Genomic DNA, 18,050 nt, shown 5'->3' on the forward strand with positions numbered 1-18,050 from the left:
TATGGTGAGATCGAGAGATTTCCATTATATATGTAGAAGTTAAAACAAAAATTATTATGCTTTGGCATCAATTGATAACTGGTAGTAATCTGTTAAGTGCTATGTATAAATTAATGTTTAATTTAGAGACAAACGGAACTATGGATTTCAAATGGTTAAAGAATGTTCAGAATATATTTATAGAAACTGGTATGAATTTTATTTGGGATTATCACACAATATGTACATTAAATAGAGATTATATGAAGTATACTGTGAACACAGATTACAAGACCAATTCATCTAAAAATGGTTTAACGACATTGAGAGCTCTTCAAGAGGGTCTGTCTATTTTATCTATAAAAGAAATTTTGTTTGAGAATCATCTTGTGAAGTTAAAGCCAAAAGAAAGATAAATTATTACTAAAGAGGTATGGCACATATTGGCCTGTTTCGACCTAACGATGACCGTTTTCAAAATAAAAAAAAATGTTAAAAACTGAGTTTTTGAATACAAACCTTCAATCTATAACATATAAATATTCTTATTTGTGAAAAATGTATTTGTTCATAACAATGTCTATTTCATTAAATGGCCGTAAAGTTGCATCATCGGGCTATTTGCAACTTTCGAGGGGGTTTTCCCGCATTCATATCATTTTTTTACATAGAGCGCATCGGAAGACCAAATCATACAATGCCTTATTTTATTCTATGTATCAAAATACAACTAAAATCCTATTCTTAAAAAGTGGTCCGCCGAAGAGCTGGTAAAAAAAGCGTAGTTTATAAAATATTATAATTTGAGCATCAACTAGACTGACTATAATTAAGTGATAACATAAACTTCACGTTGCCGTAAGTCCGCATAGTTCATATGGTAGAACCATTGCTTAGCAACCCGAAGGTTCGGAGTTCGAATCACCAAGATGTATCATTTTAATATTTGGTTGTTTCCTAAAATAATCCCATTTTATTTTTTTTATCGTATTTGAAAGATATTTTGAACAATAAATACATATTTGATATATGGGTTTGGAGTCCAGGGTGGATACAGGTATTCACGTTAGAGGAATACAATCGCCGCAAATCACTGGTAACAAGGGCCCTAGCCCTATTTATTGGCTGTGTGTGTATTTTTGAAGTATTTTGAGAAACATTGAAATATTTCATGATGTGACATTATTTCGTATTTTCTCTGGCTCATTCCGGCCTGGCAGGATGGGAACCAGAGGCGACCAAAATGGCTGCTCGCGGAGGTACAGGAAAGACTGTTCGTATTTAGTCAATGTTGGTGATAATAAACTAGTTACGGCTAAAGAAACCATCAATTCCATTGAGGGTATCTGTGGTGTGGGGACATTATATGCGTGTGTTCCGAAAGGAAATGATTGTTTTGAGGTGACGGTCGATATTATGAACCTATTTCATTAATGCACATCAAAGGGCAATTTTTATAAAATATTTTACTTCTGATAATGATATAATCATTTTAAACGACTATGGTATACAAATTATGTTTTGATATGTCTACACCAGAAATGTGAGTGTGATATTATGTCTTAATGTAAGAATGTAAGAGAGTGTATACAATGAAAATGTCAACACGTTTTATGCATTGTGAGGAACCACGGGGGACCCAACCCCCGGGGCCCTATTGACGAGGAAAATAAAATGATTTTTATCTGGGGGAAAAATGTGTTAGTCTCTCCTCAGCTTTTATCACGACGCGAGTTCGAATCCTACGAAGGCCGCTTTTTTCATCTTTTTTTTTTATTTTTAAAAATCAATGCCATATGATAGATGGTCTTGATTGTAGTACTGTAGTGCCCGTAAAGAAATGTATGTTTTATCAACAACTTAATGCAATACTCAAGAAATAAATTACAAGGTTTTCCCGGGGTTTCCTTGCCGTTTTTCTGTTAGAAAGAGGTAGATCTCAGAACTAAACAGTACATGGTAGAATAGAAATAATCAACTTTGATTCGTGTATTGTTGTAGGATATACAAATCGGACTCCGATATTTTGCAATTTTAATTAATAACTTAGGCTTGCGACCTTCGTGAGGGTCGCTTGTTCGATCCGCTGTAGAGGCATTTTGTAAACTAAATCATGTTACAAATCAATTCCTCGGTCGAATGAGATTTATGTAATGCACTGATTTCTTGAGAAAAAATATGGATTTCTGACAAGCTCCTTAAACATCTAACAAACTTAACCAACATATTCGTATTTGTGGTAGATTGAAACTATATAGCTTTGTTAAACTGCTATCCCTGAAAATATATACAGAGTATTAACAACTTTACATGTGTCAAAGCAGGGCGTGTATCGTCATGAAAACATACCACAACACGAAACACCGTAAATTTAGACATTACCTCGATTTTCATTGTAGTGTGATAGTTAATACTTTGTTCATCCCTTTTATAAACCGTTATGATGTACTTTTAGAGTAAATGTTTGCCAACTTTATTCAACTGTCCGAGGCAACATCACCCTACATATAATCACTTACCTTGATTACCATATATAGACACAACGTTATTTAGTTCACGCACAAACTAATGACATACTTTAATCAACGGTTATCAATATCCGATTACATTTTATATGTACACATAATTCCACTTTATTTTCTGAAATAAATCCAAAACATTAATAAAAAGAACAGGTCCGGAGTTGTTTTTGTGAACAAAGAAATATGGACCCTACTGGAGTTTTACTCTCTTTCTAACATTTTGGAGAAGCAGAATTTAATTGAAATTTTTACGGAAATTGTTTCAGGTCAAACATATGTTGAACGTTACTATACGTATGCTAGGGAATGGTATATAAATATAATGAAACTTATTTTCTTTCTAAACGTCAATAAACACAGAAAATTAATTTCTAAATGTACAAAGTTTAATATGATATATATATCCGCTGTATGATTTTCGATAAAATTTGCAAATTGATGTATTTCTAAATCGAAAGGTTAAAACACCTCCTCGTCTGTTAAACGTTTTGTTATATATAACGACTGATGTACAGTGGCCGAGGTAAGTCTCCAAACGAGACCAAGTGTGATTTTTCTGGCTTTCTGGGTTGTCGCATGAACAAAGCCCCCTAATGGTAATACCGCCGACCCATGACCTCTCTAAGACGGCTCGGAATTGTACTCATCTATCACTGGCTACATATCTCGTGTATATATTTTGTTAAGTAGACGGCCATTGATTATATCTCAAATAGTGACTATTATTAAATAGTTTTGGATTTATTTCAGAAAATAAAGTGGAATTATATGTGTACATACAAAATGTAATCGGATATTGATAACCGTTGATTAAGGTATGACATTAGTTCGTGCGTGAACTAACATAACATCATTTCATATTCTCCCAAAATATGGAAACAATAGTATGTACATACCTATGTCATCCAGAGTATATATTGTTATGATACCACATCACAATACACCATCAAATTAGACATTAACCCGATTTTCATTCATGCCTAGCACGACATAGATCAATACTAATACTTTGATATTATTGTAACTTTCACAAAAAATATTTAAGAAAAGCTCTCTGAATCTTTAGTTTCTGATTATTTGTTATCAAATTCATAATAATTTTATATTGAAATATCTGTTTTTAATGTTTTTGCACCTAATTATCCTTTACCAGATAAATTGTATCTCACATCAAAACATTAATAGAGGGGGTTCAAACTTTTGGTTATTTCTCAAATCTTTCTCGGCACAAGGTATACTGAAGCACCTTAAACGATATGCAATCTATACATCCGGTTCAAACTAAGGTGTCTATCGTCATAATAGCATACCACGACACGAAACACTATAAAATAAAACATCAACAGGCTTTTCAGTCCATCATAATAGCTATAGGCGATAAAAAGCTTTCTTTCATTCATTCACGAGGCACGAATTGCATGAAACGTTTAACATAATTCATCTGACATTGATAAATAATCGCCTAAATCATGATCACAAACTGTTGTCGATGTGTGTATGACCGAATACAGGAAATTGGAGATAATATCCAATTTGCATATCTAAATTGCTCATTTAAATATGACGTAAAATTTGAGCATAGTAACATTTAAAATATTTTTGTGATGTCGGTCCTAGCCCACCATCCTCCCTTTAGTGCCGTTCTAATAAAGAACTTTTCAAGCCGCAAATCTATGTGATGAGTTCATTTGCACATACACATGTATTTTGTTATTGTTACTTGAAAATCAATTGTTCAGCATTAATAAAAAGAACAGGTCCGGAGTTGTTTTTGTGAACAAAGAAATATGGACCCTACTGGAGTTTTACTCTCTTTCTAACATTTTGGAGAAGCAGAATTTAATTGAAATTTTTACGGAAATTGTTTCCGGTCAAACGTATGTTGAACGTTACTATACGTATGCTAGGGAATGGTATATAAATATAATGAAAATTATTTTCTTTCTAAACGTCAATAAACACAGAAAATTAATTTCTAAATGTACAAAGTTTAATATGATATATATATCCGCTGTCCGACTTTCGATAAAATTTGCAAATTTATGTATTTCTAAATCGAAAGGTTAAAACACCTCCTCGTCTGTTAAACGTTTTGTTATATATAACGACTGATGTACAGTGGCCGAGGTAAGTCTCCAAACGAGACCAAGTGTGATTTTCCTGGCTTTCTGGGTTATCGCATGAACAAAGCCCCCTAATGGTAATACCGCCGACCCATGACCTCTCTAAGACGGCTCGGAATTTTACTCATCTATCACTGGCTACATATCTCGTGTAAATGTTTTTTGTTTAGTAGACGGCCATTGATTATATCTTAAATATTGACTATTATTAAATAGTTTTGGATTTATTTCAGAAAATTAAGTGGAATTATATGTGTACATACACAATGTAATCGGATATTGATAACCGTTGATTAAAGTATGACATTAGTTCGTGCGTGAACTAACATAACATCATTTCATATTCTCCCAAAATATGGAAACAATAGTATGTACATACCTATGTCATCCAGAGTATATATTATATATGTCGTGCTAGGCATGAATGAAAATCGGGTTAATGTCTAATTTGATGATGCATTGTGATGTGGTAGCATAACAATAGATACTCTGGATGACATAGGTATGTACATACTATTGTTTCCATATTTTGGGAGAATATGAAATGATGTTATGTTAGTTCACGCACGAACTAATGTCATACTTTAATCAACGGTTATCAATATCCGATTACATTTTGTATGTACACATATAATTCCACTTTATTTTCTGAAATAAATCCAAAACTATTTAATAATAGTCACTATTTAAGATATAATCAATGGCCGTCTACTAAACAAAAAACATATACACGAGATATGTAGCCAGTGATAGATGAGTACAATTCCGAGCCGTCTTAGAGAGGTCATGGGTCGGCGGTATTACCATTAGGGGGCTTTGTTCATGCGATAACCCAGAAAGTCAGGAAAATCACACTTGGTCTCGTTTGGAGACTTACCTCGGCCACTGTACATCAGTCGTTATATATAACAAAACGTTTAACAGACGAGGAGGTGTTTTAACCTTTCGATTTAGAAATACATAAAGGATAAAGTCCACTAACTGGTAATTTTGGCCCAGAATAACAGGAAAATAAAAACGTTAAATTGTGTGGTTTTTTTTCTTTTTCTGCATTATTGAGCTAAAAACGATGTTATTTAAAAAAAAAAGAAAATCTGAAAATACCCTATTTCCCCGTCGGGGTCCCCTGATCATTGCCAGATTCTTCAAATGAGCTGAATCCGGCAAAAATGATGAATACTTTGCAGAAATAAAGTATGAGCCTAATCGTGTAACAATAAGAAATTTCAATATAATGTTAATAATTGTAATTTATACTTGCTGACAAAATTTGGTATTGTTACTCGATTAGGCTGCCCTTCAAATCTGAAATAATAAAATAATCGTCTTGGGGTATGCATCGCTATGATTTTCTAGCAACCGGGTCAAGTCCTATTCCGGAAAATATCTATAACCGCGAAATACCCATATATAGTACGCATTAGAAAAAGATCGGATATAAGGCCCCGATTTCAACATAAACATTTATTTTCTGATACTGTATTCAATAAATCTTTCTTCTTGATTTAAAAAAAATTAAATTGTCGACATTTCTTTCCCATTTATTATCCGGATTTTTGTCGTGTCGGCGTTTACTCTGCGGCTGACAAATTGGCAGACGACTGACAGCTGTTTGTTTACAACAGGGATTTCTGCAATTTAGAACTTGCATCTGCATTTTATTGGATACATAAGCAAAACAATGTATCTGTAGCTTATTCCAGGCAAGTATTTTGGTTTAATAATCTTAAGATATGCCACATGAGCAAGTGCTATGCTTGACACGGCATGACCAGCGAGTCGGTTGTTATGATGCTATTTTTAGATATCAGTCGCACGGTCAAACTCCAAAGTTTAGAACATATTGCGAGTTATCGACAGACTATATACATTTCAAGACAACCCATTATTTATTTCTGTAGCTTAATATCCCTAGAATATCAATAAAGTCTTCGATTAATAACTTTATCTAGTAGAAGCGAGCTGAACTTTGACCCGCCTGCATCCATCGTGACTTGTTTACGGTTTTTTTTCAGTGATATTTTTTGTTTTGCTTAACACACGTATACCAAACTCCATATCAGCATTGGATAGCTAATAATCGATGATACTGTACCAATAATTCGAAGTAGTTCATTCTGCATCAATCACAGTGTATTCTGTTTGGAAAGTGCGGCACTCGGGAATAGATACAGAATTTTTTCGCCAATGGCGTTGAAGGGGGCCTTGAAAGTTACACTATAATTATAATCAACGAAGTCGGGATGTTGTGTAGGCATAGTCGGAGGACAATGCTTCATTAAGGCTGACCTTACACTGGTCAGAACAATAGATTAGCCCCCCCCCCCCCCCCCCCCCCCCCCCCCCCCCCCCCCCCCCCTGGGCTTATATTGATACATAAACATATTTATGTACACATACAATATGAATCAATAGCCACTTTGCAAGGATAGTTTCATTATCTACAAGAAAGAGAGGAGATGTCCTCAAATCAAGGATTTATTAATCTCTGTTTTACTGAAATATCCCAAAATCTCTGAAAGTTCTGTAAACCATAATGCTAATAGTTTTGTATACAATGCGGTACAAAATGTATCTTCCTTCAATTTCATACACATATATATTACAAAATTAAACACTTTGAAACCTGTTCTCTCCCGAGTCTACCTTCCCTCTAGATCTACTCGCATTCATCTTTTTTATATCACCATGAAAGAAATGATGTTTAAATGCAACATATCTCAATAATTACTTGATCAATGTTTTATAGACATATTATTCATATGATAAATAATCTTGAATGTCAAGTCATAACCATCACAAAAAAAACTGACATAATACATTTCTATTATGAAGCAGAGAACATTGTCACCTTGGCTTTTACATTTATATGTTTGCTTGCAAATCAGTTTGTTTTAATTGATTTTAATATTTTTTTCAGTATGCCAGGACAAAAGAATTACAGATGTGCATGCTGCAACAAGCAGACAAAACCAGAGGGAAGGCGTCACATTAATGGGGAGACCTACAAATCGTACAGAGAGTACTTGAATATCACCAACAATGATGAAACTCTAACAACATGTGGGAAATGCTACATAAAATTCCGTAGAACATCAGATGAACATTTACCAGTAGTTGGAGAGCCTGTTCAAGTGCCAGGCAACATATGTGATGTTGACTATATTCCAAAAACTAAAAGACAAAAAGCAGAAGGTAAAAAATTTTGTTTTCTGCAATTACATCTGATAGCGAATCTTCCTCTAGCTGAACTGGCCTCTGTCCATTGCTGTGATACACTCTTCATGCATTATTTGTATTGATAATTTGATACACATTTTTAGTGATATTTACTTTTCCATTTAGTTAGGTTAATATATACAATAAGGGGCATTTAATTTTTCATCTGAAAATATAACCATGACTATAATATTATCATATATAGCACAGGTCATTTTCCATGTAATAAAGGAGTGTTATAAAACTGATAAAGCACACCTACATTATACACTTGCAAATGGGTCGTAATACTGATGTGCCAACATTATACCACTAGCCCTCCACCTCTGGGTTGCGAGTTTGAAACCCACTTGGGGCAGTTACCAGGTACTGACCACACATCCTTAATTGACACTGGCTGGTTCATAGGACGTTAAGCAAAATAAACCAAAACAAAATTTAACCAAAGTTACTGAGGGTAGATAAATGACGTCATGTTACTATTGTCTAGTGAACAAATAGCCTTTTATAGAGAAATATTGAAATAGCTTATGTTTCTCGAGTGGTATAATACCCTGGTAAATAGAATTTTATACACAGTTCATAAACTCATTCAATATTATAAGACACTTATGCTATATTGTCTATCTTATATTTTTACCTGGATCTCACAAAAGGCTTGTTTCATAAAATAATAAATAAACTTGTTTTACATATCTCTTGTGTTAGATTTTTGCAGTATCGTTAATAAACATTTATGTCTGTTTTTGTTTTAGGTATTGTGAGTCCTAAAAACATTGCACTGCCAATAGGAAGTACTGGTAAGAGCCACTCAACATGCTGTGTATGCAAGCGCCGGGGACATAAACTTATTGTGGTACCATCTGATTGCCGTTACAGGTTGTTTGTAGAGAATGGAAAATTACTATTGGCGGGTGCAAGATGCTGTATAGGTCACCTTGATGGTTTCTTTACTGATCATGCATTAACAAACTACCTTGGAGATTCTTTCAAAGGACAGGACCACTCAAACCTTAACAGGAGTGACATTATGGAACTGATTAATAATGTAAGGTCAATTGCCATAAATAATCAAAAGTACAGAATAGATTTCAATCAAGGTAGTTCACTACAAGATTCGGATTACCTAAGTCTGACAGGAATCACAAAAGAGAACTGTGATGATGTTTGCTCACATATTAAAGACAGTAATATCAGATCAACAAAGAACAGAACAATGCGGACATGTGTTGCCCTACTGTTAGTTAAACTACGTGCAGGTATTTCAAACAAACTGCTGTCAACACTCTTTAACATTGGGAAATCTAGTGTACGACGAGCCATTGTTTCGGCTAGGAAAGCATTGTCTGAGCATTTTACTAGGCACTTTGTAGGATTCCAACATATTACTAGAAATGAAGTGATTAAGGAGCATACCAGACCCTTGGCTCAGGAGCTTTTTGGCAGTATTATTAACAAGCCTGCAATTCTTGTCTTGGATGGAACATACATCTATATCCAAAAGTCTCACAACTTCAAATTCCAGAGACGATCATACAGCATGCATAAGAATAGACCCATGGTGAAGCCCATGATGTATGTAACTACCACTGGATATATTGTTTCTGTTCTTGGACCCTACCTAGCAGATTACAAGAACAACGATGCCAATATCCTGAAACACAATGTCAAAGGAAACATGGAGAATTTGACGGAGTGGATAAAGGAAGAGGATGTCATGGTTGTTGACAGAGGGTTTAGGGATTTCATCGATATGCTGACAGAAATGGGTATCCACACCGAAATGCCACGTTTCCTTTCAAGAGGTCAGAAACAGTTCACCACAGAGGAGGCTAATTCATCCCGTTTAGTCACCAAGATTCGATGGATTGTGGAATCTGTGAATGGACGCATCAAGCAGTGGAAATTTCTCCAAAACATTGTCCCCAACAATCAGATACCATACATTGGAGACTATGTGCAGTTGATTTGTGCATTATGCAACAGGTACCTTACACCACTAAATAGAGGAGACTCGGAGGAGGATCAACTGCTTGGTGCAAAGATGAAGGTATGCATTATATGTATATACTTTTGTATCAAGCAATACATTTCTATACACCTGTGAAAATAATGTTGCATATTATGCTAAGTGAAGTGTCCATACACACTTTGGTTTTTGCAACATAACTAAATAACATATTTCAAAGACAGTTTTTAGTCTGAAGTTGGGCAAATTTTTTACATAATTTATTAGCTTACGTCTTTGTGATTTGTTTCCACACAATCATTTGATAAAATATGACATGAAAGATTATATAGAGATAGACAAGACTGAAATTAAACTAAGATCTAAGTTTTGATTATGATTGCCACATATAATTTAATACTTCACGTACTTTTACACGTAATACATCAAATTATTTTATAATTTCAGGTGCTGGCCAGCAAACAGAACGGTTTACAAGAGCGCGTCATCAGTGAAAGGCTGGACAGACGAACAGGTGTGTGGGTCAAGCTTGATGCCTCTGAAGTGGTACCACAGTTCCCGAAGTTGTCTGGGGAAGATGTGCGAAACATAACATTTGGTGTGTACCAACTGAAACTGGCTCAAAGTTACACCCAGGAGCATTTGACTGATGATGGAGATTACATCATCATGGCCAATGGTGATATATCCAACATTGTTCGAGTGCAGATTCAGAGTAGACATATATCCTCGAAGAAGTACATGCTCTGGATCCAGTATGATGAGGCCTATGTTACCAGCTGGTATTGTCAGTGTCGGGCTGGAGCCAGAGTCCTTGGTACATGTGCGCACGTCTCTTCTGTTATCTGGTACTTGGGTTTTGCCAGACACCAACCTTCCATAAGTGGAGTCAGGAATTGGGCAGATGCATTGGAAGATGCTGCACGCATGCCAGTAGTAATGGACGAGTCTGATGGCGTTGATGAAAGCAGTGATTCGAGTGAGACAATAGAAGAATGATTACAGGATCTCACATGAGTGTCAATATTCAAAAGGTTAATTTATTGAACTGGTTTATGTGTACAATTCTACTTCTCATAGAACTTATATATTCACAAGAAAATACCTGTAAGATCAAATGTACCCAGTATAAAACAGACAACATTATTCTAAAATTGTCACTACAGAGACAATCGGTTGATGTGATTATTTATGACATACCTGGTGTTATTGCACATGTGTCATATGATATTTATGGCATGGCTAATATGTCAGTTATGTGTTATGTGTGTGTTTAACTTTTTTCAAAAAGTAAGTTACTGGTTCTTAATTCTAACTTACTTCAACCAATCAATAAAAATATAAAAAAAATAAATAAAAAAAACATAAGCCAACCAGACTATGTTGATGAAGGTATAAATGTTTTAATACCATGTTCCCCAGTAAACAATTTAATCATTTGCTTAAATATTTTCATTTTCAACATAGTCTGCCGGTCCACAGTCCGGGAATTCAGCCTGTGACATTGTCAAGATGAAATAGGGAGATAAAGAGTACCATCAAAAATCTCAAGTCACAGGCTGATAATGGTAATGGTGTTTTTTTTTATTTTGTGTTTTATATTTTGAAGATGATATTGTTATTCTGCAGTGATAGGGAAAAGAAATCACCACCACGCAAATGTAGATTAACGACCCTGTTACCGAATTCAAACTATTTGTTAAAGAAAGCGATAATACTGGTATTCTAATGCTATTTGTTGTTTGAATGAACATGCGTCTTAGACATTACATTGTAAAACATCCATTCTGTTGAGAAATGAAATAGAACATACATTATACATTAATTAAATGATTATCAAAATGTTATTGATGGCTTATTATTGATGATTAAAATCATATCCTAAGAGACAATTTAATCAGAAGTGTTTGTTTTGTTGGTTAAAAGATAACGAAGACAGATTGATGGACTTTGATCAACAAATAAACAAAGCATACAAGAAGGCAAAGATCATTGAAATAAGGGCAGCAGTGGTCGATCATGAGTGGTTAAGGTGTTCCAACATCCTACCACTAGCCCGTCACCTCCGAGTCGCAAGTTTGTTAACAAGATGTAAAATGTTGTTACAATATTTAAACCAATACATGAAACCGATACTTGCTGAAACACCACATCGAGGCTGAAGTGATATTCATGATTTCCAAATGAAACAAAAAATAATGAATGATAATTATAGTAAAATGAAGTTAGAGTTTGCAGAACTCGACTTTGCTTTGACAAGGCATATTGTATCAGCTGCTATAGAAACGTTATAATAAATGGAGTTCCTGTTTGCTCTGTATTTAGAAATTCACATTTAGAAAGTTTTTATTGAAAATGTGCCAATTTCGATACACAAATAAGTTTTCCTTTGTCTGTGACCTGATTTAATAGGGGTAGCTAAGGGAACTATAAATGGTTAATTGGTTGCTATGGAAGCACGCTAACCATGGATAAAGTGTATACTATATGTGACATAATTATAAAAAGTCACCAAGGTACTTATAAATTCAAGAAAATACAACGTAAACATATGCATATTTTATGCATAAAAATGATGTTAAGCTGATTCACCTAGGGTTGCTAAGGGGAAAACATTGTTGCTAAGGACACATAAGTGCATTGTTCTATAGTACTATTCACACTGGTTTGAGAAATTAGTTGTGGTTTATTTAATTCTAAGCTGGAGTGATTTTTTTATCCTGATAAAAGATGCACAGAGCAGGTATTAATTTGATGTAAATTACATAACGTTGTATTTTTGGTTGCTAAGGAGTACAACTTCAACGAGCTGTAACTATGGCAATTGGCGACACATTGTAAAAATTAAACCAATTTATGAATTTACATCAACTTGTTAATAATTGGTGTAAAAATGAGGTAAATCGGAGATGGGGCCAAAAATGGCCCTTATTGCACCTTCTCCTTTGCAAATTTTATCGAAAGTCAGACAGCGGATATATATATCATATTAAACTTTGTACATTTAGAAATTAATTTTCTGTGTTTATTGACGTTTAGAAAGAAAATAAGTTTCATTATATTTATATACCATTCCCTAGCATACGTTCAATATACGTTTGACCGGAAACAATTTCCGTAGAAATATCAATTAAATTCTGCTTCTCCAAAATGTTAGAAAGAGAGTAAAACTCCAGTAGGGTCCATATTTCTTTGTTCACAAAAACAACTCCGGACCTGTTCTGTTTATTAATGCTGAACAATTGATTTTCAAGTAACAATAACAAAATACATGTGTATGTGCAAATGAACTCATCACATAGATTTGCGGCTTGAAAAGTTCTATATTAGAACGGCACTAAAGGGAGGGTGGTGGGCTAGGACCGACATCACAAAAATATTTTAAATGTTACTATGCTCAAATTTTACGTCATATTTAAATGAGAAATTTAAATATGCAAATTGGATATTATCTCCAATTTCCTGTATTCGGTCTTACACACATCGACAACAGTTTGTGATCATGATTTAGGCGATTATTTATCAATGTCAGATGAATTATGTTAAACGTTTCATGCAATTCGTGCCTCGTGAATGAATGAAAGAAAGCTTTTTATCGCCTATAGCTATTATGATGGACTGAAAAGCCTGTTGGTGTTTTATTTTATAGTGTTTCGTGTCGTGGTATGCTATTATGGCGATAGACACCTTAGTTTGAACCGGATGTATAGATTGTATATCGTTTAAGGTGCTTCAGTATATCTTGTGCCGAGAAAGATTTGAGAAATAACCAAAAGTTTGAACCCCCTCCATTAATGTTTTGATGTGAGATACAATTTATCTGGTAAAGGATAATTAGATGCAAAAACATTAAAAACAGATATTTCAATATAAAATTATTATGAATTTGATAACAAATAATCAGAAACTAAAGATTCAGAGAGCTTTTCTTAAATATTTTTTGTGAAAGTTACAATAATATCAAAGTATTAGTATTGATCTATGTCGTGCTAGGCATGAATGAAAATCGGGTTAATGTCTAATTTGATGGTGTATTGTGATGTGGTATCATAACAATATATACTCTGGATGACATAGGTATGTACATACTATTGTTTCCATATTTTGGGAGAATATGAAATGATGTTATGTTAGTTCACGCACGAACTAATGTCATACTTTAATCAACGGTTATCAATATCCGATTACATTTTGTATGTACACATATAATTCCACTTTATTTTCTGAAATAAATCCAAAACTATTTAATAATAGTCACTATTTAACATATAATCAATGGCCGTCTACTAAACAAAAAAAATATACACGAGATATGTAGCCAGTGATAGATGAGTACAATTCCGAGTCTTCTTAGAGAGGTCATGGGTCGGCGGTATTACCATTAGGGGGCTTTGTTCATGCGACAACCCAGAAAGCCAGGAAAATCACACTTGGTCTCGTTTGGAGACTTACCTCGGCCACTGTACATCAGTCGTTATATATAACAAAACGTTTAACAGACGAGGAGGTGTTTTAACCTTTCGATTTAGAAATACATAAATTTGCAAATTTTATCGAAAGTCAGACAGCGGATATATATATCATATTAAAATTTGTACATTTAGAAATTAATTTTCTATGTTTATTGACGTTTAGAAAGAAAATAAGTTTCATTATATTTATATACCATTCCCTAGCATACGTATAGTAACGTTCAACATACGTTTGACCGGAAACAATTTCCGTAGAAATATCAATTAAATTCTGCTTCTCCAAAATGTTAGAAAGAGAGTAAAACTCCAGTAGGGTCCATATTTCTTTGTTCACAAAAACAACTCCGGACCTGTTCTTTTTATTAATGCTGAACAATTGATTTTCAAGTAACAATAACAAAATACATGTGTATGTGCAAATGAACTCATCACATAGATTTCCGGCTTGAAAAGTTCTTTATTAGAACGGCACTAAAGGGAGGATGGTGGGCTAGGACCGACATCACAAAAATATTTTAAATGTTACTATGCTCAAATTTTACGTCATATTTAAATGAGCAATTTAAATATGCAAATTGGATATTATCTCCAATTTCCTGTATTCGGTCATACACACATCGACAACAGTTTGTGATCATGATTTAGGCGATTATTTATCAATGTCAGATGAATTATGTTAAACGTTTCATGCAATTCGTGCCTCGTGAATGAATGAAAGAAAGCTTTTTATCGCCTATAGCTATTATGATGGACTGAAAAGCCTGTTGATGTTTTATTTTATAGTGTTTCGTGTCGTGGTATGCTATTATGACGATAGACACCTTAGTTTGAACCGGATGTATAGATTGTATATCGTTTAAGGTGCTTCAGTATACCTTGTGCCGAGAAAGATTTGAGAAATAACCAAAAGTTTGAACCCCCTCCATTAATGTTTTGATGTGAGATACAATTTATCTGGTAAAGGATAATTAGGTGCAAAAACATTAAAAACAGATATTTCAATATAAAATTATTATGAATTTGATAACAAATAATCAGAAACTAAAGATTCAGAGAGCTTTTCTTAAATATTTTTTGTGAAAGTTACAATAATATCAAAGTATTAGTATTGATCTATGTCGTGCTAGGCATGAATGAAAATCGGGTTAATGTCTAATTTGATGGTGTATTGTGATGTGGTATCATAACAATATATACTCTGGATGACATAGGTATGTACATACTATTGTTTCCATATTTTGGGAGAATATGAAATGATGTTATGTTAGTTCACGCACGAACTAATGTCATACTTTAATCAACGGTTATCAATATCCGATTACATTTTGTATGTACACATATAATTCCACTTTATTTTCTGAAATAAATCCAAAACTATTTAATAATAGTCACTATTTAACATATAATCAATGGCCGTCTACTAAACAAAAAACATATACACGAGATATGTAGCCAGTGATAGATGAGTACAATTCCGAGTCTTCTTAGAGAGGTCATGGGTCGGCGGTATTACCATTAGGGGGCTTTGTTCATGCGACAACCCAGAAAGCCAGGAAAATCACACTTGGTCTCGTTTGGAGACTTACCTCGGCCACTGTACATCAGTCGTTATATATAACAAAACGTTTAACAGACGAGGAGGTGTTTTAACCTTTCGATTTAGAAATACATAAATTTGCAAATTTTATCGAAAGTCAGACAGCGGATATATATATCATATTAAAATTTGTACATTTAGAAATTAATTTTCTATGTTTATTGACGTTTAGAAAGAAAATAAGTTTCATTATATTTATATACCATTCCCTAGCATACGTATAGTAACGTTCAACATACGTTTGACCGGAAACAATTTCCGTAGAAATATCAATTAAATTCTGCTTCTCCAAAATGTTAGAAAGAGAGTAAAACTCCAGTAGGGTCCATATTTCTTTGTTCACAAAAACAACTCCGGACCTGTTCTTTTTATTAATGCTGAACAATTGATTTTCAAGTAACAATAACAAAATACATGTGTATGTGCAAATGAACTCATCACATAGATTTCCGGCTTGAAAAGTTCTTTATTAGAACGGCACTAAAGGGAGGATGGTGGGCTAGGACCGACATCACAAAAATATTTTAAATGTTACTATGCTCAAATTTTACGTCATATTTAAATGAGCAATTTAGATATGCAAATTGGATATTATCTCCAATTTCCTGTATTCGGTCATACACACATCGACAACAGTTTGTGATCATGATTTAGGCGATTATTTATCAATGTCAGATGAATTATGTTAAACGTTTCATGCAATTCGTGCCTCGTGAATGAATGAAAGAAAGCTTTTTATCGCCTATAGCTATTATGATGGACTGAAAAGCCTGTTGATGTTTTATTTTATAGTGTTTCGTGTCGTGGTATGCTATTATGACGATAGACACCTTAGTTTGAACCGGATGTATAGATTGTATATCGTTTAAGGTGCTTCAGTATACCTTGTGCCGAGAAAGATTTGAGAAATAACCAAAAGTTTGAACCCCCTCCATTAATGTTTTGATGTGAGATACAATTTATCTGGTAAAGGATAATTAGATGCAAAAACATTAAAAACAGATATTTCAATATAAAATTATTATGAATTAGATAACAAATAATCAGAAACTAAAGAATTCAGAGAGCTTTTCTTAAATATTTTTTGTGAAAGTTACAATAATATCAAAGTATTAGTATTGATCTATGTCGTGCTAGACATGAATGAAAATCGGGTTAATGTCTAATTTGATGGTGTATTGTGATGTGGTATCATAACAATATATACTCTGGATGACATAGGTATGTACATACTATTGTTTCCATATTTTGGGAGAATATGAAATGATGTTATGTTAGTTCACGCACGAACTAATATCATACTTTAATCTACGGTTATCAATATCCGATTACATTTTGTATGTACACATATAATTCCACTTTATTTTCTGGAATAAATCCAAAACTATTTAATAATAGTCACTATTTAACATATAATCAATGGTCGTCTACTAAACAAAAAACATTTACACGAGATATGTAGCCAGTGATAGATGAGTACAATTCCGAGTCTTCTTAGAGAGGTCATGGGTCGGCGGTATTACCATTAGGGGGCTTTGTTCATGCGACAACCCAGAAAGCCAGGAAAATCACACTTGGTCTCGTTTGGAGACTTACCTCGGCCACTGCACATCAGTCGTTATATATAACAAAACGTTTAACAGACGAGGAGGTGTTTTAACCTTTCGATTTAGAAATACATAAATTTGCAAATTTTATCGAAAGTCAGACAGCGGATATATATATCATATTAAAATTTGTACATTTAGAAATTAATTTTCTGTGTTTATTGACGTTTAGAAAGAAAATAAGTTTCATTATATTTATATACCATTCCCTAGCATACGTATAGTAACGTTCAACATACGTTTGACCGGAAACAATTTCCGTAAAAATATCAATTAAATTCTGCTTCTCCAAAATGTTAGAAAGAGAGTAAAACTCCAGTAGGGTCCATATTTCTTTGTTCACAAAAACAACTCCGGACCTGTTCTTTTTATTAATGCTGAACAATTGATTTTCAAGTAACAATAAGAAAATACATGTGTATGTGCAAATGAACTCATCACATAGATTTCCGGCTTGAACAGTTCTTTATTAGAACGGCACTAAAGGGAGGATGGTGGGCTAGGACCGACATCACAAAAATATTTTAAATGTTACTATGCTCAAATTTTACGTCATATTTAA

At 33.8% G+C, this 18,050-nt stretch overlaps 1 protein-coding gene across 1 annotated transcript in view; it reads left to right on the forward strand.

Annotated features, from left to right (window-relative positions):
* The window catches only part of LOC117337691, a 24,474-nt gene extending 13,308 nt beyond the window's left edge, over nucleotides 1–11,166 (forward strand). The window contains exons 3-5 of the mRNA XM_033898791.1: nucleotides 7,545–7,819; nucleotides 8,599–9,893; nucleotides 10,260–11,166. Coding sequence (XP_033754682.1) covers nucleotides 7,545–7,819; nucleotides 8,599–9,893; nucleotides 10,260–10,811 — 2,122 coding nt within the window. The 3' untranslated portion in view covers nucleotides 10,812–11,166. The remainder of the gene's footprint in view (nucleotides 1–7,544; nucleotides 7,820–8,598; nucleotides 9,894–10,259) is intronic.
* Nucleotides 11,167–18,050: the final 6,884 nt, after the last annotated feature.

The sequence above is a fragment of the Pecten maximus genome, chromosome 11 (assembly GCF_902652985.1).
Source record: "Pecten maximus chromosome 11, xPecMax1.1, whole genome shotgun sequence".
NCBI classification, from domain to species: Eukaryota; Metazoa; Mollusca; class Bivalvia; order Pectinida; family Pectinidae; genus Pecten; species Pecten maximus.